This window comes from Terrapene carolina, unplaced genomic scaffold, assembly GCF_002925995.2.
Source record: "Terrapene carolina triunguis isolate 2854851 unplaced genomic scaffold, T_m_triunguis-2.0 Scaffold66, whole genome shotgun sequence".
Taxonomy (NCBI): domain Eukaryota; kingdom Metazoa; phylum Chordata; order Testudines; family Emydidae; genus Terrapene; species Terrapene triunguis.
In genome coordinates, this window is record NW_020664417.1 from 54,094,502 (window position 1) to 54,119,894 (window position 25,393).

Here is a 25,393-nt window from a genome sequence, read left to right on the forward strand (position 1 = left end):
TAACACAGACAGTACTAGTTCCCTTCTTTCATTGCCTTGAGGGTGTGTAGTTGATGGAGTCCCTGTATATTTATATGACAGGATTCCCTCAGATCTATAACTTTTGACAGCCAGCTTGGTGCCTCCTTTCACAGTCCCCCTGTTTTATGACCTTTGGTGTACAGTACATCTAGTAAAAACAACAAGGAGTCCCTGTGGCACCTTAGAGACTAACAAATTTATTTGGGCATCAGCTTAAGTGGACTAGAACCCACTTCATCAGATGCATGGAGTGAAAAATATAGGAGCAGGTATAAATACATGAAAGGATGGGGGTTGCTTTACCAAGTGTGAGGTCAGTCTAACGAGATAAATCAATTAACAGCAGGATACCAAGGGAGGAAAAATAACTTTTGAAGTGGTAAGAGAGTGGCCCATTACAGACAGTTGACAAGAAGATGTGAGTAGCAGTAGAGAGAAATTTAGTATTGGGGAAATTAAGTTTAGGTTTTGTAATGACCCAATCATTCCCAGTCTTTATTCAGGCCTAATCTGATGGTATCCAGTTTGCAAATTTAATTCCAGTTCTGCAGCTTCACGTTGGAGTCTGTTTTTGAAGTTTTTTTGTTGAAGAATTGCCACTTTTAGTTCTGTTGCTGAGTGACCAGAGAGATTGAAGTGTTCTCCTACTGGTTTTTGAATGTTATGATTCCTGATATCAGATTTGTATCCATTTATTCTTTTGTGTAGAGACTGTCTAGTTTGGCCAATGTACATGGCAGAGGGGCATTGCTGGCACATAATGGTATATGGGACTGAACACTGTGCTGAATTCTCTTATTAAGTTTTCTTTTCTAGTAAAGTAAAAGGGCCTGATCTTTTGAGATGCAGAGCACCACCTGAATGTTGCTGAGCTTTCTCAACTGCCTTTGACATCAGTGATAGCTGAGGACACTCAGCGTCCTGCTGGGGAGGTACTCAGCACCTCACGGCATCATGACATTAGATATTAAGATTTGATTGCCCACTTGGGGCCTGATCCTTTTCCCATAAAGGAGTTTTGCCATCAACTTCAATGAGAGCAAGATCAGAATCAATTGTAGTCAATAATGCAGGATTGTGCCCTTGGTCTATTTATTCCTTGTCCTAGTTAAATTCTCCTCTACATAGTACTTGTAGGTAACTGGAGGAGAAGCCTATCCAGAGTTACTGAATTTTTAAGGCCAGGTCTACATTAAAAAGTTAGGATGATGCAGCTACATTGCTCTGGGGTGTGAAAAGCCAGTAGTTAAGTCAACCTGACTCCCTAGACAGTGCTAGATCAATGGAAGAATTCTTCTGTCAACCTAGCTACCACCTCTTGGGGAGGTGGATTAATTACTGCGACAGGAGAACCCCTCCTCTTGCTGTAGTGAGTGTCCACGCTGAAGCGCTATAGCAACGCAGCTGTGTTGCTGTAATGGTTTAAATGTAGACATAGCCTAAGTCTGTTTTTCTTTTGTCCTTGTAGAGTTTCAGCATTGCTGAGAGTTCAAGATAACAGGTTAGCAGAGCCTACATTTAGTGGCCACAGAAGCAGTTTAGAAAACCAAGCCAAGCTGAGTTCTTTTTTGTTGCAGTACGGAAACATTTTTAAATGCTAAATGGCTCTGCTATTATAATGTAAAGCTACATAGAGGCTGTTGTCTAGTTTAGTTTTTCCTCCAGCAAATTAAAACCCTGCAAATGTTTTTCATTTAGTAAGGATAAAGTGCAGTAACCCGTCAGTTTTACAGAACAAAAATTGCCCGATTGATTTAAAGTTCTTTGTCTGAAGCCATTTGAAAGAAACGTGAACTCTTCTGACCCAAGAAATGGAGGGAAACATGAAGGGCCAGTTCCTCAGCTGATGTAAATCAGCATGAGATTCTGAACCACAGTGAATTAAAACTACTCAGAGCTTCTTCCCCCCCTTCCCCATTTTAATTAGAAGTTCTTTAGTGAGGTCGGAAATTGGGGATACAGACTGTCTACTGTAACCACAGTGGTTGTGAGATAATGAACAAGGACACTGCAGAAAAGGAGTGGGAGTGGGAGGAAGGGTAGCTGGGTTTGAAATCAGAAACTAGTGGAATAAAATGAAGATACACGAAAGGAGATTGGGGCCTGAGGAGGGGCAATAATAAACTGAAAAATAACAGTTATGTCTGGAGACAATCAGTGAGAGAGGAAAAAGACAGTAAGTGTCTGTACGCTGCGTCCTGTCCTTGGGGGGAGGATATTATATAATAAAAACTTGGCCTCTTGTGTGACACCGTTTCAAATACTGCACGTCAGTGAACATGGAGACATCTGTGTAAATAGATCAGCTGTCTGCAGTGCCAGTTCAGATTAGATGCTTCTTTACATTGCTGATTTATGGTTCTCTCTTCCAGGTGAACGGCATGGACATCATCAATGTTCCTCACAACTACGCCCTGTCAGTTCTGAAGCAGCCTTGTCAGGTGCTCCGACTCACTGTCCTCAGAGAGCAGAGGTACCGATGCCGAAATAACAGACTTTCTCTTGATGCTCACTACAACAGGGATGACAGTTTTCATGTGGTTCTAAACAAAGGCAGCCCAGATGAGCAGCTGGGAATAAAGCTGGTCCGCAAGGCAGATGAACCCGGGGTATTTATTTTCAACTTGCTGGAAGGAGGTGTGGCTGCCCGTGATGGACAGCTTCGAGAAAATGACCGGGTGTTAGCTATTAATGGCCATGATCTTCGGTACGGCAGTCCGGAAAATGCAGCCCAGCTGATACAGGTTTGTCATGACGACTTGACCCCAGTTTCTAAACTCCTTTAACTAGACTGAAAAAAAACATAATTCCCCCATCCAATGCTATGCCACACGATGAGCCATATCAAGTGGCAGGGTGGATGCCAGGGGCCAGATTCTGCTGTCACTTAAACCCATGGAACCCCATTGCCTTCAGGGAAAGTACATGGGTGAAAATGAGAACAGAATTTTGCCCATACTGGCCAAGAACTCCATAAAAATAGCAGACATCTTCTATATGTACAAGACTATTCAAGAGGCCTAGTTATTATTTTAAACTAGATTTAATCTCTTTGTATATTCTGCTTGTCAGCAATAGAATTTTTAACTTGTTGGATGCCAGACTTGCTGATGTGCTCAGTACTACCACTCTTGGGACAGGCATCATGGTAAGGGGTGATGGAAGCATTAGAATATATACCCTTTGTCAAAGGATATTAGGAGTTCTATTGCCCTGCTCTATGCCAAGAAGAGAAAACATTGGTAACATATGTATTATCTTCCAATCTCAATGGTTTCTGCGGATACCATTTACAGTAACAGTGGCTGGGAAGATTTAGTTCGGGTTGGTTCTGCTTTGAGCAGGGGGTTGGACTAGATGATCTCCTGAAGTCTCTTCCAACCCTAATCTTCTGTGATTCTATGATTCTATACCAGAGGTGGGCCATACCTACACCCTGCATCTGGAGAGCCAGGCACTTTGGGGAAGATTTGTATAGATTAGGTCTATTGTTTGTTTACATATATACAAAGAATTAAAAGGGGCATCTATCCAAGGTACTAAGCATCCCTACCAAAATTACAAAACCAAATACACTTAAGTTGCCCACAGAACACTTAACTTTGCTCCCCACTACAAACTTGATTTCTTTCCACATCCTCCACCCCCACACACAGCCATTTGGATTAGTCTTTCTTTAAGACCTAATCTTTACAATTTTCTCTTTAAAATGGCGCAGTGCTACTAGCAAAACAACCAAGAGTAATTTACTGCTAAGCCTTGCATTTATGACAAAGTCATTGTGCTTATTCTACTTGTCTGGTTTGGTGGGGTGTAGCATACATGTGTATGGAACCATTTTGCATGTAGTAACGCAAAGACAACAGATCAAGCCAGATTCTCCCCTCTGCCCTTTGCATAAGCCTACTGACTCCAGTTAAGTAACATGGACTTGAGCGAGAAGAGACTTCAGCTCAGTGTATTGTGTGTAACAGGCTTATTTTTACAATAGATTCATGGGCTCCAGTGATCAATGTGTATTGAAAGTCTGTAGCAGAGGTGGAACATGTTCATTTACTCAGCTGTGTTTCAATGGGTAAATTCCTTAGTTAGCCTAATCCAGATAGAGTACGTTCTGGCTGGAGGATGGCGTGGACTGCATTCTCAGCAAGTTTGCAGATGACACTAAACTGGGAGGAGTGGTAGATACGCTGGAGGGTAGGGACAGGATACAGAGGGACCTAGACAAATTAGAGGATTGGGCCAAAAGAAACCTGATGAGGTTCAACAAGGACAAGTGCAGAGTCCTGCACTTAGGACGGAAGAATCCCATGCACTGTTACAGACTAGGGACCGAATGGCTAGGAAGCAGTTCTGCAGAAAAGGACCTAGGGGTTACAGTGGACGAGAAGCTGGATATGAGTCAACAGTGTGCCCTTGTTGCCAAGAAGGCTAATGGCATTTTGGGCTGTATAAGAAGGGGCATTGCCAGCAGATCGAGGGACGTGATCATTCCCCTCTATTCGACATTGGTGAGGCCTCATCTGGAGTACTGTGTCCAGTTTTGGGCCCCACACTACAAGAAGGATGTGGAAAAATTGGAAAGAGTCCAGCGGAGGTCAACAAAAATGATTAGGGGGCTGGAGCACATGACTTATGAGGAGAGGCTGAGGGAACTGGGATTGTTTAGTCTGCAGAAGAGAAGAATGAGGGGGGATTTGATAGCTGCTTTCAACTACCTGAAAGGGGGTTCCAAAGAGGATGGATCTAGACTGTTCTCAGTGATACCTGATGACAGAACAAGGAGTAATGGTCTCAAGTTGCAGTTGGGAAGGTTTAGGTTGAATATTAGGAAAAACTTTTTCACTAGGAGCGTGGTGAAGCATTGGAATGGGTTACCTAGGGAGGTGGTGGAATCTCCTTCCTTAGAGGTTTTTAAGGTCAGGCTTGACAAAGCCCTGGCTGGGATGATTTAGTTGGGAATTGGTCCTGCTTTGAGCAGGGGGTTGGACTAGAGGACCTCCTGAGGTCCCTTCCAAACCTGATATTCTATGATTCTATGTACACCATTTTGCATAATGTCAGTTGCTGGAATCCTGACTGAGTGTTGTTCTGGTTTTTCTTGTGTAGATTACTAATAGAAAGGGGGATGCTCTCTGGGGAGAGCAACGTATGAAATGAAGCCCTCATGAAAATTGGTATTCTTGGAACATTTCCTTATGCTTAAAAAAACAATGCAACAATGCTTCACATGCAGAAAACACACCCTCATTTTTGGGAAGAGATGGAAGAAATGAGACCATTCACACAAATGTTTAAAAACACAACTAAAGCTCTTACTAGTTCTACAGAATGAATGTTATTTATATAAATACTTGAAACGCACACCAGCCTCTGGGGATTTAAACAACATGCCCATCAAAGACTTTGACTCATGTTTCCAAACAGGCCAGGATTACATTGCACCGATGTGAGCTCCATGAATCACATTTGCCTAGCACAGAATTCCCAGACTGTGTGTCCTTTTTGTCATGTTTTTTATAAATCTCCTTGCTTGTTTCCACATTATTTCAGAGGAGAACGATTATATAGAAGCCACAAATGTTTTGCATCTGCTTTTTACACAGCACAGTACTTCCCCCTCTTCTTTCTCAACAACACTCCACCTGCCAAGACCCAAATGCGGGACACTCTTGTTAGACAAGGAACCAAAAAAGAATAGTACAGGAAGTTCAAAATATGGGATCAGTTTTAAAATATAAATAACCTTAATTAACATTTGTAAAGAACTGTATGTCTTAAGTGGTGGTGGTGATTATCCTTTTATTATCTTGTCCTATAGCTTCACTTTCCTGACTTATTGCACTGAATAAAGCTGAGAGAAAATCAGGTTTCTGTAGAGCATGATTAGATTTGGCTCCTAAATGATGTATAACTGAGAGAGGTCTGATTCATCAGCCCTAGCAGTTAGATATTAGCACGTATTAAGTACTTGTTAATTAGTAGATTAGGTGTCTGGCTGTTATAAACTCAGTCACAAAAGCTGAAATGAAGAAAATGTAAAGGTGGTAATTAGGGATGTGCATAAATCACAAAATTTGGATTTTGGACTTTTCACATTTGCCCAATCACCTATGGTGAGGATGGGTCAGATATCACACTTTAGACCTAAATTATAAGGAGGGACCCCAGAATGATGCAGCAAAGTCATGGAATTATGCTCCCCAAACCCTCAGATGAAAAACAGTGAAATCATGTTGATTTTTACATCTGCCATCCAATCACTTCTTTCCATACCAACGTCTCACTGGATAGGCTATTCACTTTAAAGGCAAATCTTTATCCAGTGGCTAAACGTTCCCCTCAGCACACTCCCAGGAGCTGATTCTCCAAAGTTCCTGGGGCTTGTTCAGTCATCTACACCTGTGCAAAGGGAGTGCAAATTAAGGGTAAAGAGCTACCAAATCAGGGTGGCAACATTCTATACGCACTTTGCACAGGTTCAAACGAGAACAAATTGTGCAGGGAGTAGAGAATCAGGCCTCAGCCTGTATATATGTCAGTGCCGGTTCAGGAAACATAGTAACAGCAACACATTGTTTATCTCCTTTCTCTTCCTTTGTGTATTTTTTCACACTAGATATTGCCATATAATACAATTTTTCTGTTATGAAGGAGTGAGTGTCAAGCCAAAGCAAGAAGAGTTTTTTAAATGAGTACAATAGAGCTCACTGCTTCATTATGAAGAAATCAACTTTACCCATAGAGGCAGGTGATCTGGTGGATTATTCTCCTACCTGTTTGTCAAGATTTTTGGGCTAGTTCCTCCAGTGCAGTGTGTCTACTCTGCATTGACCCAACATGTAATTTGGCGCTAAAGCCAGTTTCACTGGACCGGAGGGGATCTGCCAGTGGCCCAGAACCAATGCTGAGGTTTGGGCACCACGTACTCGCTCTGCTGCTAATGTAGCTGGAGGGAAAGAGGAAAAGATAGAATCCTCTGAGCTGCATTGAACTGCCCATGGTGTGTTTGGCCTTTGTCTGTTTAGCCTGTAAAATTCTTTGGGATGAGGATGTCTCTTACTGTGAGTTGGCAGTGTCCCACTGTAGCCCCATCTCAACTGAGGCATCCAGGTGATGCCATATAACAATAATAATGGTGACTATTGCAGAGCAGTGTAATTAGAGGAGCCCTCCAGCTCCTCTAGCACAGTGCAGGGGAATAGCCTGCACAAAGCAGTTCCAGAATGAGGCTAGGGTAAAGAGGAGTTTTAAGACGCACTGACCATTTTGTGCATTTTGGTCTTAGCAGAGGATCTGACCTTTGTAGGCTCTTTAAGCTACAGTTTGTGTTCAGTACTGAAACAAACCTAAAAGTAAGATGTATGTATATTTACTTCTTGTCTGGTCATGAATAGCTATCGGGGAATTGGGGCAAAACCACTAGCAAAGGAGAGAGAGACCAATTGAAACAACAATTCATATTCAATTAATAATCAGCAAACATTGTTATGGGTTTTTACATGGAAGAATGTAGACTTGGAAACTGATATGGTTTCGATAACTTAGTAATATTCTCTGAATTTATGAGAAATGACCCAACTAGACTGACCTAGAGACAAATGGGACATTTGCAACAGACGCTCGTGTTGAACTTTTGTTAGTCATTCTACAAGGAATTACTCAAATTTACAGCCGCCTTGTAAATAATCAATTTTGAGACAAGCCACGTAGGGAGAGATCAGTTTTAAACTGAAGTTGTAAAGTGTTTCTTTTACAGTAGAATTGCATGTTAAAGGGTTTTACACCTTTGGGTCATTTAGTCTTGTGTTGTGCTTCTAGGTTTTAAACATCAGATTAGGGATTACTGTGTTTCTTTTCTACCAATACCCAAGATTCCAGTCTCAGGTATCGTGTGGATTCAGATTTCAGATGTTAATATACCATAGCTTACAGGGAAATGCATGTTTCTAACTTGTTTTGACTTCATTTGAAGTAGTAACCAGCCCAGTATGAGGAATTCAGACTGGAAATATTGATTAGTTTTATTATTAGTTTAAAACCCATCAAAACATTTTTTGAAATCACAGCAAAGAACTTTGAACCAGACTCTAGTGAGGAAAAGTTTAACTGTAGAATACAAAACTCAGGGACCAAATCTAGCTCCCACTGAAGTCACTGAGAGAGTTGACTTTTGGTGAGAGTAGGGTTGAATTCCAGGTTTGGTTTACATCTTCTTTTAAATGCTTTTCCACACTTCTCTCTCCTTGGAGCCAACACCTTAGGATTCTGAAGCTCTGGTGTTTTCTCCCCTTTAAACTCTTGCAGGGAGGCTCTACATTACAGTAATAGCCTGAACCCAAGTGGACAAGACTCCCTCAGGAGGCCATTAGTGGTTCTCCTTGTCCCCAAGAACCAGTGTTTTATTTGTAATGAAAGAGGTGCTGGGGCTCAAGCAATTTTTTACATTCATAACTGACATGGCGAGCCCGGAAGTGCCGGGGCTAGAGGTGCTGGGGCTGAGCCCTGGCACAAATTAAGCACTGCCAACTCATCTTTTTTTATCTGCAACCTTTCCAGCCACATCAGCCTGAAGAGCAAGAGATTACAGATTTGAAAATTAACTTTGGATTTTCCCATATAGCAGCATGTCTCTAAACCACTGAAGCTACCAATATATTTCTCTTTCTTGTATTAGTTTGTTTTTATGTTAAGAAAGTACCACGTATTGGATTTACTCAACTAAATTCTATTCTCAGTTATGCCAGTACAACACTGTCAACTTCAGTGGAGTCAATGTAACTGAGAGCAGAATTTGGCTGTCTACTCCTGGAGGTAGGACTGGCCTCTCAAGTACTGATCCAACTTCACTGAGACTTTGTAGTTATAAGAATTAAACTAGTATAGCATCTTGCAACTTCAAAGCAATGTACAAATCAGTGAATCCTCACACCACCTCTGTGGGGGACAGTCTTTATGATCCCCATTTTACAGATGGAAAAAGTAGACAGACCAAAAAGTTTCATGACTTTCTGAGGTCTACCTGAGCAAGTAGCAGTGCCAGGATGTGAATTTTGGAGTGCCTGGCTCCCATTCCTGTGTTTTATAGATTCATAGATTCTAGGACTGGAAGGGACCTTGAGAGGTCATCGAGTCCAGTCCCCTGCCCGCATGGCAGGACCAAATACTGTCTAGACCATCCCTGATAGACATTTATCTAACCTACTCTTAAATATCTCCAGAGATGGAGATTCCACAACCTCCCTAGGCAATTTATTCCAGTGTTTAACCACCCTGACAGTTAGGAACTTTTTCCTAATGTCCAACCTAGACCTCCCTTGCTGCAGTTTAAGTCCATTGCTTCTTGTTCTATCCTCAGAGGCTAAGGTGAACAAGTTTTCTCCCTCCTCCTTATGACACCCTTTTAGATACCTGAAAACTGCTATCATGTCCCCTCTCAGTCTTCTCTTTTCCAAACTAAACAAACCCAATTCTTTCAGCCTTCCTTCATAGGTCATGTTCTCCAGACCTTTAATCATTCTTTTTTGCTCTTCTCTGGACCCTTTCCAATTTCTCCACATCTTTCTTGAAATGCGGTGCCCAGAACTGGACACAATACTCCAGCTGAGGCCTAACCAGAGCAGAGTAGAGCGGAAGAATGACTTCTCGTGTCTTGCTCACAACACACCTGTTAATACATCCCAGAATCACGTTTGCTTTTTTTGCAACAGCATCACACTGTTGACTCATATTTAGCTTGTGGTCCACTATAACCCCTAGATCCCTTTCTGCCGTACTCCTTCCTAGACAGTCTCTTCCCATTCTGTATTTGTGAAACTGATTTTTTTCTTCCTAAGTGGAGCACTTTGCATTTGTCTTTGTTAAACTTCATCCTGTTTAACTCAGACCATTTCTCCAATTTGTCCAGATCATTTTGAATTATGACCCTGTCCTCCAAAGCAGTTGCAATCCCTCCCAGTTTGGTATCATCCGCAAACTTAATAAGCGTACTTTCTATGCCAATATCTAAGTCATTAATGAAGATATTGAACAGAGCCGGTCCCAAAACAGACCCCTGCGGAACCCCACTCGTTATGCCTTTCCAGCAGGATTGGGAACCATTAATAACAACTCTCTGAGTACGGTTATCCAGCCAGTTATGCACCCACCTTATAGTAGCCCCATCTAAATTGTATTTGCCTAGTTTGTCGATAAGAATATTGTGCGAGACCGTATCAAATGCCTTACTAAAGTCTAGGTATACCACATCCACAGCTTCTCCCTTATCCACAAGACTCGTTATCCTATCGAAGAAAGCTATCAGATTGGTTTGACATGATTTGTTCTTTACAAATCCATGCTGGCTGTTCCCTATCACCTTACCACCTTCCAAGCGTTTGCAGATGATTTCCTTAATTACTTGCTCCATTATCTTCCCTGGCACAGAAGTTAAACTAACTGGTCTGTAGTTTCCTGGGTTGTTTTTATTTCCCTTTTTATAGATGGGCACTATATTTGCCCTTTTCCAGTCTTCTGGAATCTCTCCCGTCTCCCATGATTTTCCAAAGATAATAGCTAGAGGCTCAGATACCTCCTCTATTAGCTCCTTGAGTATTCTAGGATGCATTTCATCAGGCCCTGGTGACTTGCAGGCATCTAACTTTTCTAAGTGATTTTTAACTTGTTCTTTTTTTATTTTATCTGCTAAACCTACCCCCTTCCCATTAGAATTCACTATGTTAGGCATTCCTTCAGACTTCTCGGTGAAGACCGAAACAAAGAAGTCATTAAGCATCTCTGCCATTTCCAAGTTTCCTGTTACTGTTTCTCCCTCTTCACTAAGCAGTGGGCCTACCCTGTCTTTGGTCTTCCTCTTGCTTCTAATGTATTGATAAAAAGTCTTCTTGTTCCCCTTTATTCCCGTAGCTAGTTTGAGCTCATTTTGTGCCTTTGCCTTTCTAATCTTGCCCCTGCATTCCTGTGTTGTTTGCCTATATTCATCCTTTGTAATCTGTCCTAGTTTCCATTTTTTATATGACTCCTTTTTATTTTTTAGATCATGCAAGATCTCGTGGTTAAGCCAAGGTGGTCTTTTGCCACATTTTCTATCTTTCCTAACCAGCGGAATAGCTTGTTTTTGGGCCCTTAATAGTGTCCCTTTGAAAAACTGCCAACTCTCCTCAGTTGTTTTTCCCCTCAGTCTTGATTCCCATGGGACCTTACCTATCAGCTCTCTGAGCTTACCAAAATCCGCCTTCCTGAAATCCATTGTCTCTATTTTGCTGTTCTCCCTTCTACCCTTCCTTAGAATTGCAAACTCTATGATTTCATGATCACTTTCACCCAAGCTGCCTTCTACTTTCAAATTCTCAACGAGTTCCTCCCTATTTGTTAAAATCAAGTCTAGAACAGCTTCCCCCCTAGTAGCTTTTTCAACCTTCTGAAATAAAAAGTTGTCTGCAATGCAGTCCAAGAATTTGTTGGATAGTCTGTGCCCCGCTGTGTTATTTTCCCAACATATATCCGGATAGTTGAAGTCCCCCATCACCACCAAATCTTGGGCTTTGGATGATTTTGTTAGTTGTTTAAAAAAAGCCTCATCCACCTCTTCTACCTGGTTAGGTGGCCTGTAGTAGACTCCTAGCATGACATCACCCTTGTTTTTTACCCCTTTTAGCCTAACCCAGAGACTCTCAACACTTCCATCTCCTATGTCCATCTCTACCTCAGTCCAAGTGTGTACATTTTTAATATATAAGGCAACACCTCCTCCCTTTCTCCCCCGTCTATCCTTCCTGAGCAAGCTGTATCCATCCACACCAACATTCCAGTCATGTGTATTATCCCACCAAGTTTCAGTGATGCCAACAATGTCATAGTTGTATTTATTTATTAGCACTTCCAGTTCTTCCTGCTTATTACCCATACTTCTCGCATTTGTATATAGGCATCTAAGATACTGGTTTGATCTTTCCTCCCAGTTTTGTCCTGACCCTCCTTTTTCTCTGCCAATATAGCCCACACTCCCTCTCATTTCCGACCCATCTCCCAGGTCTCCATGTTCCCCACTTACCTGCGGGCTTTGCTCACCTGTCCCCGTCGAACAGTTACACTAGTCTGTTAAGATTTTATTGTTTAAAATAGTAGTGTAGCCCCTTCTCTAAGTAAAACTACTTTTATCATGTTAGCAGCATGCAAAATTCTGCCACTAGCCCCCCTCAATGTGAGCATTTCCATCATTCTGAGATAAGCGGCATTGCTTCCACTGTTTCCATCAAACAGCAGTAGACCTACTTTTACACATGTGATGTAACCATGAGACACTAGTTAGCTGTGCTAATGTACACAGGTGAATAGAATAATTGTCTAAAAACAAGAACTGAGCAGCACTGTCATGCGAGAGGATTGTTAATTCAGGGGAAATGTTGAATGCATGAAAATAGGCTTTTAGAGGATTAACTTGAGTTTTGCAGTCTGTGTTGTACTGAGCTGAACTTGCATTATTATTTCCTCTTGTGGCAAGCTGATAATAAGGGTAGAGGCACAGAAAAGAATTGCCCTTCAATTAACCAAAATCTGCAACCAAAATATCATCTCAAAAGAAAATGAAAATAACAGCAAGCTTAACTAAGACCTGGACTTTGTGAATTTCTAGAGCTGAAAAGATTGGCTTTGTAGCTGCATAACAGCAGGATTTACATCTGTGTCTTGTCATGTAGGCCAGTGAGAGGCGGGTTCACTTTATTGTGTCACGGCAGACCAGACAGCAGACCCCTGACATCTTGCAGGAGGCTGGGTGGAATTACAACGGCAGTCCTCAGCCTTGCCCATCGGAAAGAAACTATCCTAACAAGGTGAGGCCTGGCTCTATCTTACATTTACTGTTCTTTCTGTGGGAAACTGAAGGTTTTGTTGTCTCCAGACCCTATCACCAGGAGAAGCACATCTTATTCTGCGGTATAAATGTAAAAACAGAGATCGTCTTTATTTATACACTAGGAAGTGCTTCTGTCTTGACTCAGTTTGGAAGGCTTGGGAGAGAGGAAGCTGAAGGATAATAATGAGACAAAAGTTTTATACACACACACACTATACTGTACACAAACCTGCCTCCCAGCCTGAGCCAGCAAAATGTAATGTATTCTAACAAAAATAAGAGGCTTATCTGCACTTACTCCATCTGGAACAAAGCATGAAGGGAAGAAGCTTGCATAGACTGGGTGTGATATTCCCACACTTGGGTGTTGATTACTGTGACTGTTACTCAGTCATTCACCTTTTAGTAAACTGGGTGCAAGCAAACAATATGCATTTTAATACAGTAAGTATAAATATATACATCTGGGAACAAAGACTGTAAGGCATACTTAGAGGATGGGGGACTCTATCATGGGAAGCAGTGACTCTGAAAAAGACTGAGGGTCATGAATGATAATCAGCTGAACATGAGCTGCCAGTGCAACACTGTGAGCAAAAGATCTAATGTGATCCCGGGGTGCATAAGAAAGGGAATCTCGAGTAGGAGTAGAGAGATTATTTTACCTCTATAATTGGTACTGGTGCAACCACTGCTGGAATACTGTGTTCAGTTCTGGTGCCCACAATTCCAGAAGGATGTTGATTGGAGAGGGTTCAGAGAAGAGCCACAAAAATGAATAAACTATTAGAAATTTTGCCTTTATAGTGGTAGACTAAAGAGCTCAATCTATTTAGCTTAACAAAGAGAAGGTTAAGGGGTGACTTGATCACGGTCTATAAGGATGTATGTGGGGAACAAATATTTAATAATGGGCTCTCCAGTCTAGCAGATAAAGGTACGACACCATCCAATGGCTGGAAGATTAAACTAGACAAAGTCAGACTGGAAATAAGGGGTAAATGTTTAACAGTGTGTGTACTTAACCATTGGAACAATTTAGCAAGGGTTGTGGTAGAGTCTCTATCACAGATAATTTTAAAATCAAGATTGGATGTTTTTCTAAAAGATCTGCCATAGAAATGATTTTGGGGAAGTTCTATGGTCTGTGCTATACAGGAGGTCAGACTAGATGATCGCAACGGTCTATTCTGGCTTTAGAATCTAGGAATCTATGAAAACCGGGATGATGATACTGATACTGACCTCCTTTGTAAAGTGCTTTGAGATCTATGGAAGAAAAGCCCTATATAAGGACTAGGTATTGTTAGATTAAGGAAAATGACAAAGAACAAGCATACCGTTTCCACAAAGGTGACAGCAGTGTGTGCGTCATTCAGCATATCCTTCACCTGGAATCCAGTACACAGAAAGCAGAGTCCTAGCTACATACACCATACAAAGGTGGAATCCCTAAAAGGAGATCAGTGCCACAGCACGGCTATCCAGCAAAGAGAGAGTTCTGAATATAGGCAGGACCGTGTCACTAGGGGCTTTAAAAAGCAGCAGGGCTCATTTAAAATCAATCCTGACTGATAAGCAGGCAACTGTGACCTTAAAGGACCACATGCCTTAGACTGCACTGCCAGCTGTCAGCTCCCGAATGCAGCTGCCAGTGGGGAGAAAGGAACAGGCCCACATTTTAAAAATGCTTATAAACATCCCTTTGTTGTTTTCCTCCTTTTATCAATTATGCTCATTCAGACCCTTAAGAAATGGTACTTCCTGCAGCATATTCCATCTTACCTGTACCCTCGCATGCCATTCACAGACATAACTCCTCCCTCGTGCTGTAAGAACAGGCCCATGTCTGCTATCCAGAACAGCAGAGATGAAACAAGGCTGCTGCCATCCTGTCACAAGACTATCCTAGCTGATACTGCATCTGCAAGTCATTACTTTCCAATGAAATAGTGCTTTCGTGATCTCTGAGTGGGATAGCAATCAACTCATGTCGCTATCACATGATTTCCAGTGACTGCCTGAGCGTCTGCTATATCTAATATATTTGTGTTACTGGTCTATGGGTATGGTACAGGGGAATTCAGTACATTAATTCTATTCCATACCCAACTTTGGCCCCCTTTCTTCTCTTCGTGTATAAAGAGGTGCAAGAAAGGAATTCTTGATTAGTTACAAGTTGATTTGGGGAACTGCATTGACTTGTGAGATTTAGGGAGTTGTGTTTGCATTGCAGTACCCTACGTGGAGCTGGTGGGGCCTTATTTTGTTGCATAGGATATGGAAATAAGGGAATCCCCCAACAGGTGTCTGGAGTATGTCTCTGTGCCTCTCTGTCTCCTGTCCCAACAGTGACGGCACAGCTGGTTTTGTGGCTGTGCTGCTTCTGGCCAGTGGCAGCACTTTGTGACCCCTCCAGTGGAGGGCACAGCGAAGACGGAGATTTTCTCAGAAACAAATCTCTCTCTCTTGACAAATGACTTTTTTTACATTTTTTTGGCTGTGTAGGAGGAGGAATATGCTATCTGGAGCACCTAATCCCTGACTCCTCCCTTCTGTGGCCTTTCCACCCCAAGACAGATGAGCTCTGGGGTGGTTAAATCGAGATTGGAGAGAGCAGGCTGCATAGCTGCCTTTTCCTTTCACACATCCCCTCCATGCCCCCGCAGAAGGAGCTCCTGAGCCTGTAGACCTTCAAGTCTCATCTGATTTAATTTCAGATGTTGGTTTACTAGGTGCCTGTGGTATTTCTGAGCTAATGAGTGTGAACGACCATAGGTGTTTTGCTTGAAAAACAGGTTATCCATCTGCACAGTTCAGCTCTTCAGCAACCAGCTCCAAGGATATTTAGATGTGGGGCTCAGATCCGGCTTTGAGAATCATAGCCGCACTGAAGGGATGTGGCTGGGATAGAGATGCCTCTGGCGTTACTGCAGCATGGCACTCGGGTGACTTAGAGCTTGTCTACACGATGGGGTAATGTGCACTACAAGAGTGTGATTTCTAAAGCGCATTAACGTGGTGCACATTAATTGATCCCTGCAGACCCTGCTGGTGTGCACTAAAGGTTCCCTAGTGTACTTCAAAATAGTACTGAAACAGCATTACATTACAGTGCACTAGGAAGCTTTTATCAATGACCTGGAAAAAACATAAAATCATCACTGGTAAAGTTTTCAGATGACACACAAATTGGGGCAGTGTTAAATAATCAAGAGGATAGGTCACTGATTCAGACCAAATCTTCTAGATCAGGGGTAGGCAACCTATGGCACGTGTGCTGAAGGCGGCACGCGAGCTCATTTTCAGTGGCACTCACATTGCCCGGGTCCTGGCCACTGGTCCGGGGGGCTCTGCATTTTAATTTAATTTTAAATGAAGCTTCTTAAACATTTTAAAAACCTTATTTACTTTATATACAACAATAGTTTAGTTATATATTATAGACTTATAGAAAGAGACCTTCTAAAAATGTTAAAATATATTACTGGCACGCGAAACCTTAAATTAGAGTGAATAAATGAAGACTCGGCACACCACTTCTGAAAGGTTGCTGACCCCTGTTCTAGATAGCTAGGTAAGCTTGGGTGCAAGCAAAGAATATGCATTTTAATATGGCTACATGTAAATGTATACATCTAGGAACAAAGAATGGAGGCCAGGCTTACAGGATGGGGTCTCTATCCTGGGAAGCAGTAACTCTGAAAAAGATTTGGGGATCCTGGTGGATACTCAGCTGAACATGAGCTCCCAGTGCAACGCTGTGGCCAAAAGACCTATTGCAAACCTGGGATGCATAAAACAGGGGAATCTCGAGTAGAGAGGTTATTTACCTCTGTATTTGGGACTGGTGTGTTTGCTACTGGAATACCATGTTCCACTCTGGTGCCCACAACTCAGGAAGAATGTTGGTAAATTGGAGGGTGCAGAGAAGAGCTGCAAGAATGATCAAAGGATTAGAAAACATCCCTTATAGTGAAAGACTCAGAGCTCAATCTATTTAGCTTAACAAAGAGAAGGTTAAGGGGTGACTTGATTACAATCTGTAAGTATCTACATGGGAAACAATTATTTAGGAATAGGCTCCTCAGTCTAGCAGGGAAAGGTACAACACTGGAAAGGTACAAAGCTGGAAGTTGAAGCTAGACAACTTCAGACTGGAATTAAGGAGTAAATTTTTGACAGTGAGTGTAACTGACCAAGGAATAATTTACCAGGGGCTGTGGTGGATTCTCCATCACTGAGAATTTTTAAATCAAGATTGGATGTTTTTCTAGCAGATCTGCTGTAGGAATTATTTTGGGGAAGGTCTATGGCCTGTACTATCCAGGAGGGCAGACTAGATGATCACAATCTTCCCCTCTGGCCTTGAAATCTGTGAATCTAGGGTGCACCAGCTGGGTCTACATGGACCAATTATTGCGCAATATGGTAGTGCTCTTTAGAAATCACTCCCCTGTAGTGCACATCACCCACCATGTAGATGTACCCTCAGTCATACACATGCCCCTGGCACCATTTAGCTAAGGGTATGCAAACAGCCCCATTCTTTCTGAAAGGGTGCACGAGGAGGGAGGTGGTTCTGTTTCCCTTTCCCCACAACACTGATGCTGTGCTGCACTCTTGCTGGTTAGCTAGAATCTAGTTTTTGCTTTTCCAATGTGGCACCTATGATTCAATAGACTGAACAACTCTGAAGGAGCTCACACAGCCTGTGGAATTGATTATGTGGAGGCGCCGTAGAGTTTTGCTGTGGTGCACTCTGTCTTTAACTCACTGTTGTAGTGTTGTTTGCCTTTTGTCAGACACACGTGAGTATTGCTCTGTATTTACCAGATAGTTCTCAGTACATACCCTGTATTTTTTTCACCATACTCTTTCATAATTCACTCTCTTTAAAATGCAAAAAGAACAGGAGTACTTGTGGCACCTTAGAGACTAACAAATTTATTAGAGCATAAGCTTTCGTGGGCTACAACCCACTTCTTCGGATGCATATAGCATCCTATATGCATCCGAAGAAGTGGGTTGTAGCCCACGAAAGCTTATGCTCTAATAAATTTGTTAGTCTCTAAGGTGCCACAAGTACTCCTGTTCTTTTTGCGGATACAGACTAACACGACTGCTACTCTGAAACCTCTCTTTAAAATTAGGCTTTGCAGGCCATGCGGGCTTAAATATTTTTTTAAAAACAGACCATAGTGCAGGGATTAAGCGTGCCAGCCCAGAATCTGGTAATACAGTATGTGCTCTTGCTTAGATCTAATGGACATCTTCCTGGCCATGCTTTCAAGTCAAAGCAATTTCCTTTGGATGTGTGGCTTGGTGAATCTTACACTTGGCTTCGTCAGTGGGGATTGTTAAATTAAATGTGGCTAATAGAGAAATTGCTAATTAACATAACCTGGTGTTATTAATTTGAAGTTTATTTGGGGGGATAATTCATCCTTGGGAGAGATGGATTTTTGTTAACATCGCTGGTCCCCTCTTTTAACTTTCTGAGAGAGCCAGTTCTGTCCGGGTTAACTATATAACAAGGATATAAATGTGTGCTGGATTTTGCCTTCAAGTCTCCAGCGTATTCAGTGCCAAGAATAAACTCCAGACTCCAGTATTATTTGTTATTGTATAATGACTCAGGAATCCCTTTTGGCCAAGTCACTGCCCTCATGACATCCTGCCTCCATCTGGAAAGAGGAGAAAAGAGGCTTTCTTTCAAGCAAATGCCAATGGTAAACAGAAGGACAGCCAGCAGATCAGTGATGAAGTAGCAACACAATCTGTATTGAATACATCCTCTTTGGTGTGTATTGGGAGTGTATTTTGCATACAGTGTGGTGTATGATTGGTCATGGGCAGGTTCTTAGTAAGCTATCCTCCCATGTCTGAGGAACAAGGCAATGTAAAGCCCAAGTTGCTGCTGCTGCTGCCTGGACTTGAATAGAAAAGATGTCAGAAACACTCTCCTGTACTACAGAGGGATCTGTTAAACAGGATTTGTAATATAGAAATAGAGCCAGATTCTGCTCCTTTGAAGTCATTGGGAGTTTTGCCATTGACTTCAACGCAGATGCAGTACTAGACACTAAAATAGCACTTGGTTTTAATTGTAACGATTTCTTCTACTCCGATTGTTTATAACAAGTTGTTGTCCAGTCCTTAAAGACCGAGCCCACTGCCCCTGCTGCTCAGGCACATAATGTCCTGTAGCTGTGTGAGTGGGTTAGCCTGTAGGTAATATATATTTTCCAAGCAGCTGCAGCTGTGTCCATTGCCTGTGAGACACGCGTCATGACTTTGAGGTTGTGATAATTTGCTGTAAATATTTATTTTACAGTAAACTAAAAAAAAAAAGGGGGGGGGGGGGAAGGGACAAGCTGTATGTTTTCCCCATCATGGCCTTCAAGGTCATTTCAAAAGGATGGAGAAGGATAGTTGTTTAGAAGAGAATGTATTGAAATGCACTCATTAATAAACATTGCCTTTTAACTGGTTTACTCATTATCAGCAATACCTCCGAAAGTGCGGTCCATGTGTTTATTAAAAAGCCTTTAATTTCCTTTTATCACTATCTTCCCCTTGTTTGAGAATTCACAGTTCCCATCTATCTATGATCATTTCAAAAAATATGATGCTGCAAGGAATCTTCAAAGGGAAGCTGATTGTTGGCTTGTGTGTGTGTGCGCGCGCACACACAGAAAAGCAGTTCTTCAATCATTTTTCATTGAAAAGTAACATTTGTCAATTTGTTTCTGAACATAACTCTTAAATGCTGATAGTGTCTGCACTGTTTCTTCAGAAATATGGCATAAACAGCCTACTTTTATCAGTAACATTCTTGATGTCTGAGACAGAATGGGCATAGAATAGCTAACAAGCATGCTCTGAATCAGAGGATATAATTTTGAGCCGTTGTTACAAATTCAAAAACTGCCCTTTTGTGAAAAATAAGCACTACTCTCCCCACCCTCCACCCCGAAAAGGGCTATTCTCAGTTAAATCAACCCATTCTCAAGGGGAAAGGGGGCAATTTTTTGCATGCAAATGGGTAAACCAAAGCAAAATTAGGTTTATTTTTGAGCAAAGGGTTGAGTCACAACAATTTTACACATTCATGTAAAATATTAATTTTGAAAAAAGACAATATTTTGCAGGAATGAAACTACCTGAAATAGAATAATGAACATTTTTTGTGAAAATCCTTGTGAAAAAAATTTGGATGATTTCACACAGTTGTGCTGTAGATCCTTTGGAAGTGTTCAGTTACTCTCAAACCACAATAGCAAGTCGTCTTACAGAGGTTCTGACTCTCTGTGTTCCATCTCAGGCCAGGGGTTACGTGGTATGCAGCATCCATAACAGTGCTACCTTTGCAATTTCTATCCCTACGACATAAGAAGGAACCTCTTTAGATGGAGTTTAGTGACTTTATTATCTGAAGTGTTATGGAATATTAGCATTTTGATATTTTCTGCTTATTTTCTGAAGTGTCTAGAAGTCCTTTGCTGGATGGGCAGCTGATAAATGCAGCTTGTTTGTTTAATCGCAGAACTCTTGAGATGGAATTATAGTCTCCTCATTCTAAATGTGCCTTTAAAAATAAAATGCTGTAAATATATACATACTCAAGCCCACTAATCATTCATCGGCAGATTTCCCAATGCAATTGTTCCCTTTTCCTACTTTCCCATTTCTGTCTTTCCTTGAAGTTTACTCTAGCCATTGCCAGAAGAGCCATACATTTGATTGTTGTTCTCTCTATGCCATTTAGTCAGAACTTGAAATAGGATTTCTTGGTCGAATCTGAGATTTCAGGGATGGGATTATCACAGCCCTGAATGAGACTGATCCATCTTTTTGCGTATCACAGATGTGATATCACACTCATGAATGATGAGATCTTTTGTAACATGTCATAGAGCAGCTAGCCCTGCAGCACATGTATTGTATTTCTATACTGAAACTTGACAGTAGTGTGCCAGTTCTGCTCTAGAGGCTGGAATGTTCAGAAAGTAATTGTAGGAACATAGCATATCAATTATTTAGGGCAGTTAAAGTTATTCAGTAAGGTTTAAATCCAGATTTTTTTGGAGAAAAATCCATGTCCATTTTATAAATTATTTGGTAGGGAATGGGGTGCTTTGAAACACACACACATTCAGGTCACATGCGGAGGAGGGAACTCTATCTGAATACTAGAAAGGCTTTCCCTGACAGTATTACATTTTAGAACCTATGTTACCTTATGATCCTTCAGTATCTGATGATGTGTGTTGATTTGTCTGACCCTTATTCACAAAGTATAAACAAACTGAGCACCCTTGCCTAACAAAGTGGTTAGCTTTTCCTATTGGGAGAAAAAAGATGAATCGCCTCATAGTTTGGATATGGCCATCACACAGAAGCAACCTTTTAAAAATCAGCAATAAATGAATCACCACAGAAGCCCTTGACACTTATTCTATAAAAGTCCTTTGTTGTTCTCCCTAATTAAATACACATCCTTCTAGCCAGTTTCTCCTGGAGATTTTCATAGAGTCATAGAAATTAGAGATGGAAAAGAACTATGATGTCATGTAGTCCATCCCCTATAGGTTTGTTCCTTATAGTACATATATTGTTTCTTCTTTGTTAAATATGTATGACAAAGTTTTCAAATTTGGATGCCTAAAGTTAAGCACCCAAATCTAAATTGAGGCACCTAAATAAGTGGTCTGATTTTCAGAGGTGCTGAACACCCAAAATTTTTACTAGTGTATAATCTCTGGTTGCTTTCTAACTGAAAACTCAGGCCACTTTATTTGTGTGTCCAGGCACCCTGATTCTGCTCCCATTAAGGTAAATGACAAAACCACCACTGACTTTAATGGGAGCAGTACTGGATCCCAAATACAGATTTAGTGACCGACTTTACTCATCCAAGTTTGGAGTGCTTTGGTCATAGCTGTGACCCTGCGGAATCCCAAGCAGTAGGATAGTCATATTTACTGTCCACACAAGTGTTGTGATCTCAGGGGTTGTAAAATGCTTTGAGATCCTCTGAGTAGTCATCATACAACTGCATATTAATTCCAGTTTGATTACTCCAAGTGATGAAGCTATCAGAAGGCTGTATGTGAACACTTCATTTATCCTTGCTATTTGGCCTCCACAGAACACCCTTCATGCTGTCACCTGTCATGAGAAGGTGGTGTCTGTCCGGAAAGATCACACAGAGTCACTGGGAATGACTGTGGCAGGTGGAGCATCTCACAGGGAATGGGATTTGCCCATCTACGTGATAAGTGTTGAACCTGGAGGAGTCATCAGCAGAGATGGCAGAATGAAAACAGGTAAAGCTAATGGGGTTTGGAGGCCTGCTTGAATGGAAAGCTCCCTTTTGACGAACTGAAAGATCACAAAGGGGTGCCACACTCTGTATGTTTCTGTAGACACTTAGATATCTCTCAGAAATGAGAAAGAAACTAGCCTGAAAGAGTTTTTAAAAGAAGGCAAACTCCTTAGCTGAGATTATGCCTCTGAGACCTATGGCTGGAGGGACCCTCCTCCTGTGGAGCCCTTGGTTCTCCTAGCTACATCTGCAGTGCTGTCCCCCACTCTCCTCTCAGAGCCTGTGGTCACTCTCTATGTGGTCCTGTGTATGCACCGAGGCAGTGGTCAGTGTGGGGGTGAGTGGTAATGTAATGTAAATCATCCCACCACCCCCAAAGACCTGCTGAAGTTGTTAAAAAAAATACAGCCTGAGGGTGTATAGAATAGCCTCTTCTACTGAGCCTCCATTCCCCACAGTCTTTTCTGTGGAGGGGCAGAATCTCTCCCCCAATCAGATGATGTGGTGGGACCTTAGCAAAGGGATCTTTGCAGAGATTTTCTTTTCAGTATCAATTCCTATGGGTTTTACCATGAGAGGGTGAATGGGCCTATATTATTTATTACATATAAAAAAAAATGAAAAGAATGTTAAGGCTGTAAAGTCAAGCATGCAAAGTTAGGACAAAATTCAGGTTGCTCGTCCACACTTTATTTGGCCCCCTTGTCTGCATATGTATTATAATACAGTCTTCAATTACATGGTCACATACTATTTTTCCACAGGACCCCTGCCTCATTCAGTGCACAGGATGGACGGTGCTCACTTAATAGGCAGCTTTTCAATATTTTGTTTTATCCTCAGTTTTTCAATGTGTGGTCCTAAGCCTTATTTACTGCACACTATTCAAACCCTTCTCTGAAGGCAACAAAGAGTTCCGTGGTACCTTATAGACTAACAGACGTATTGGAGCATAAGCTTTCATGGGTGAATACCCACTTCGTCAGATGCATTTGTTAGTCTATAAGGTGCCACAGGACTCTTTTTCACTTTTTACAGATCCAGACTAACACGGCTACCCCTCTGATACTTCTCTGAAGGCAGAATTATTCAATTCCTCAAGGGCTTTTCAGTGGCGCTCTTCGCAATAGTATTAATGTCAAAATTGTCCACTAATATTAAGTGCCCAATTAGAGATGCCTAGGACCTGATCTTTTCAGGTTATGTAGCATTATATAGCATATCCTATGTTCAAAGCACAGTTCCCATTGATTAGTTGCAGCTGTGAGTGCTCAGCTTTTCTGCAAATCAGACTCCAGGTCTGGATACCCAGAAAATGAGGAACACACAATTAATGACCACCACTGAACTTTGGTTTAAGTGACGTGCCTGAGATGAGACTGGAACTCTGTGGGAGAGTAAGAGAGAATCAGGTTCTCCAGGGCAGTATTTAAGTACCCAAAGCATGAACCCAGGACTTTCTGTCCCTGCAATACCCAGCCCTGCCTCATTTACTACACACTTTCCATTTTCTGCAACAAGTGAGGCAGGGATTTACATATAACAGCCTCCTTCACTGTACAACCTTGATTTATTCCCAGAGCACCAGCCATTGCAGGTGTAGGTTTTCATCCTCTATGTGGGCCAACCACTAAAGGGGGATGAGAGACACATTTTGCCAGTGGATCTGACAGCAGAGAAATGTTGAGACTATGGGTTCTATTCCAGGTTCTGAGGGGAATGTGCGGTAGTGGTTACAGACCCTTTCCCTCAGACCCCTCCAGCCTGTCCTTGTCCCAGTCCCAGACTCCATCCCGCTTCAGCCCCTCCTTCTAGTACCCTCCCCCCTCCTCCAAACAGCTCCAAATTCTGCTCCCCTTAACCCCTCTTCATTTCAATCTGGCTGCTTCCTCTTTTTATTCTTTGCTGCCTGTGTGCCAACAGGAGGAACGCTGAGAGCACAGTAGAGAGTCTCCCTGCTCTGTTCCTGGCAACAAAGTCATGCTCAGCCCCTGAAGCCCTGGGCTAGAGGATGCATCATACGGACAGAATTTTAGGTATTCTTGTTCCAATGCATGGAGCTACTAGAGCTTCTCCACAAAATGGATGTAAGAATTTTATACATATTTTATGCATTAAAACGTCTGTTCCCCTAGCTTCATTCTGAAATGTGGCTGAATCATCTTGGCTTAAATTTTGCAAAAACATTCAGCCTGAGGCAGAAAATTTCAGCCCAAACGCTTAAAGTTTGGCAAAGTTATAAACCGCTGTAAACACGATCTTATAATGGAAAATGTTGGGCAACCTTAACTATAGGCATCAGTATTTCTGTCACCTACAATTAAATGCTGATCAGATGCTTAGCGCTGATCAGGGTGCCTGTACATATAGTCCATGCCACAAGGAGTATATGGTCTAAGGCAGGGGTAGGCAACCTATGGCACGTGTGCCGAAGGCAGCACGCGAGCTGATTTTCAGTGGCACTCACACTGCCCAGGTCCTGGCCACCGGTCCAGGGGCTCTGCATTTTAATTTAATTTTAAATGAAGCTTCTTAAACATTTTAAAAACCTTATTTACTTTACATACAACAATAGTTTAGTTATATATTATAGACTTCTAGAAAGAGACCTTCTAAAAACATTAAAATGTATTACTGGCATGTGAAACTTTAAATTAGAGTGAATAAATGAAGACTCGGCACACCACTTCTGAAAGGTTGCTGATCCCTGGTCTAAGGGTATGTCTGCGCTACAACTACAGTAGTGTAGATACTTCCTACATCAACGGAAAGGGTTTTCCGATGTAGTTAATCCACCTCTCCAAGATGGAAGAATTCTTTTGTCAACCTTGCTGCATCTAGAGTGGGGGTTAAGTCGACTTAAGTATGTTGCTCAGGGGCAGGGGTGAAAGTAACATAAAAGACTTACCGGTATGGGGGCCTGGCTCCTGGCCCCCAGAAGGGGTGGAGCCTTGGGTGGAAGGGTCGGGGCTGGGGGTCAGCCTCCCCCAGCCAGCCCATCCGCAGTGCCCGGGGCTCCGCCGGCGATTTAAAGGGCCCGGGGCTCTAGCCACTGCCGCGGTGGCCAGGAGCCCCGGGCCCTTTTAAATTGCCGGGCCCTGGGGCAGCTGCCCCTTTTGCCCTCCTATCCCCCCCGTCAGCGGCTCTGCCAGTAGGGAGCCTACCGGCAGGGCTGCCATAGGGGA

General features: G+C 42.2%; 1 protein-coding gene across 2 annotated transcripts in view; it reads left to right on the forward strand.

The window, feature by feature from the left end:
- LNX1 (ligand of numb-protein X 1) overlaps positions 1-25,393 on the forward strand; it is an 83,260-nt gene that overhangs the window by 46,002 nt on the left and 11,865 nt on the right. For both annotated transcript variants that reach the window (XM_024215958.1, XM_024215966.1), the window contains exons 5-7: positions 2,394-2,765; positions 12,720-12,854; positions 22,032-22,209. In XM_024215958.1, the coding sequence (XP_024071726.1) occupies positions 2,394-2,765; positions 12,720-12,854; positions 22,032-22,209 (685 nt within the window). The remainder of the gene's footprint in view (positions 1-2,393; positions 2,766-12,719; positions 12,855-22,031; positions 22,210-25,393) is intronic.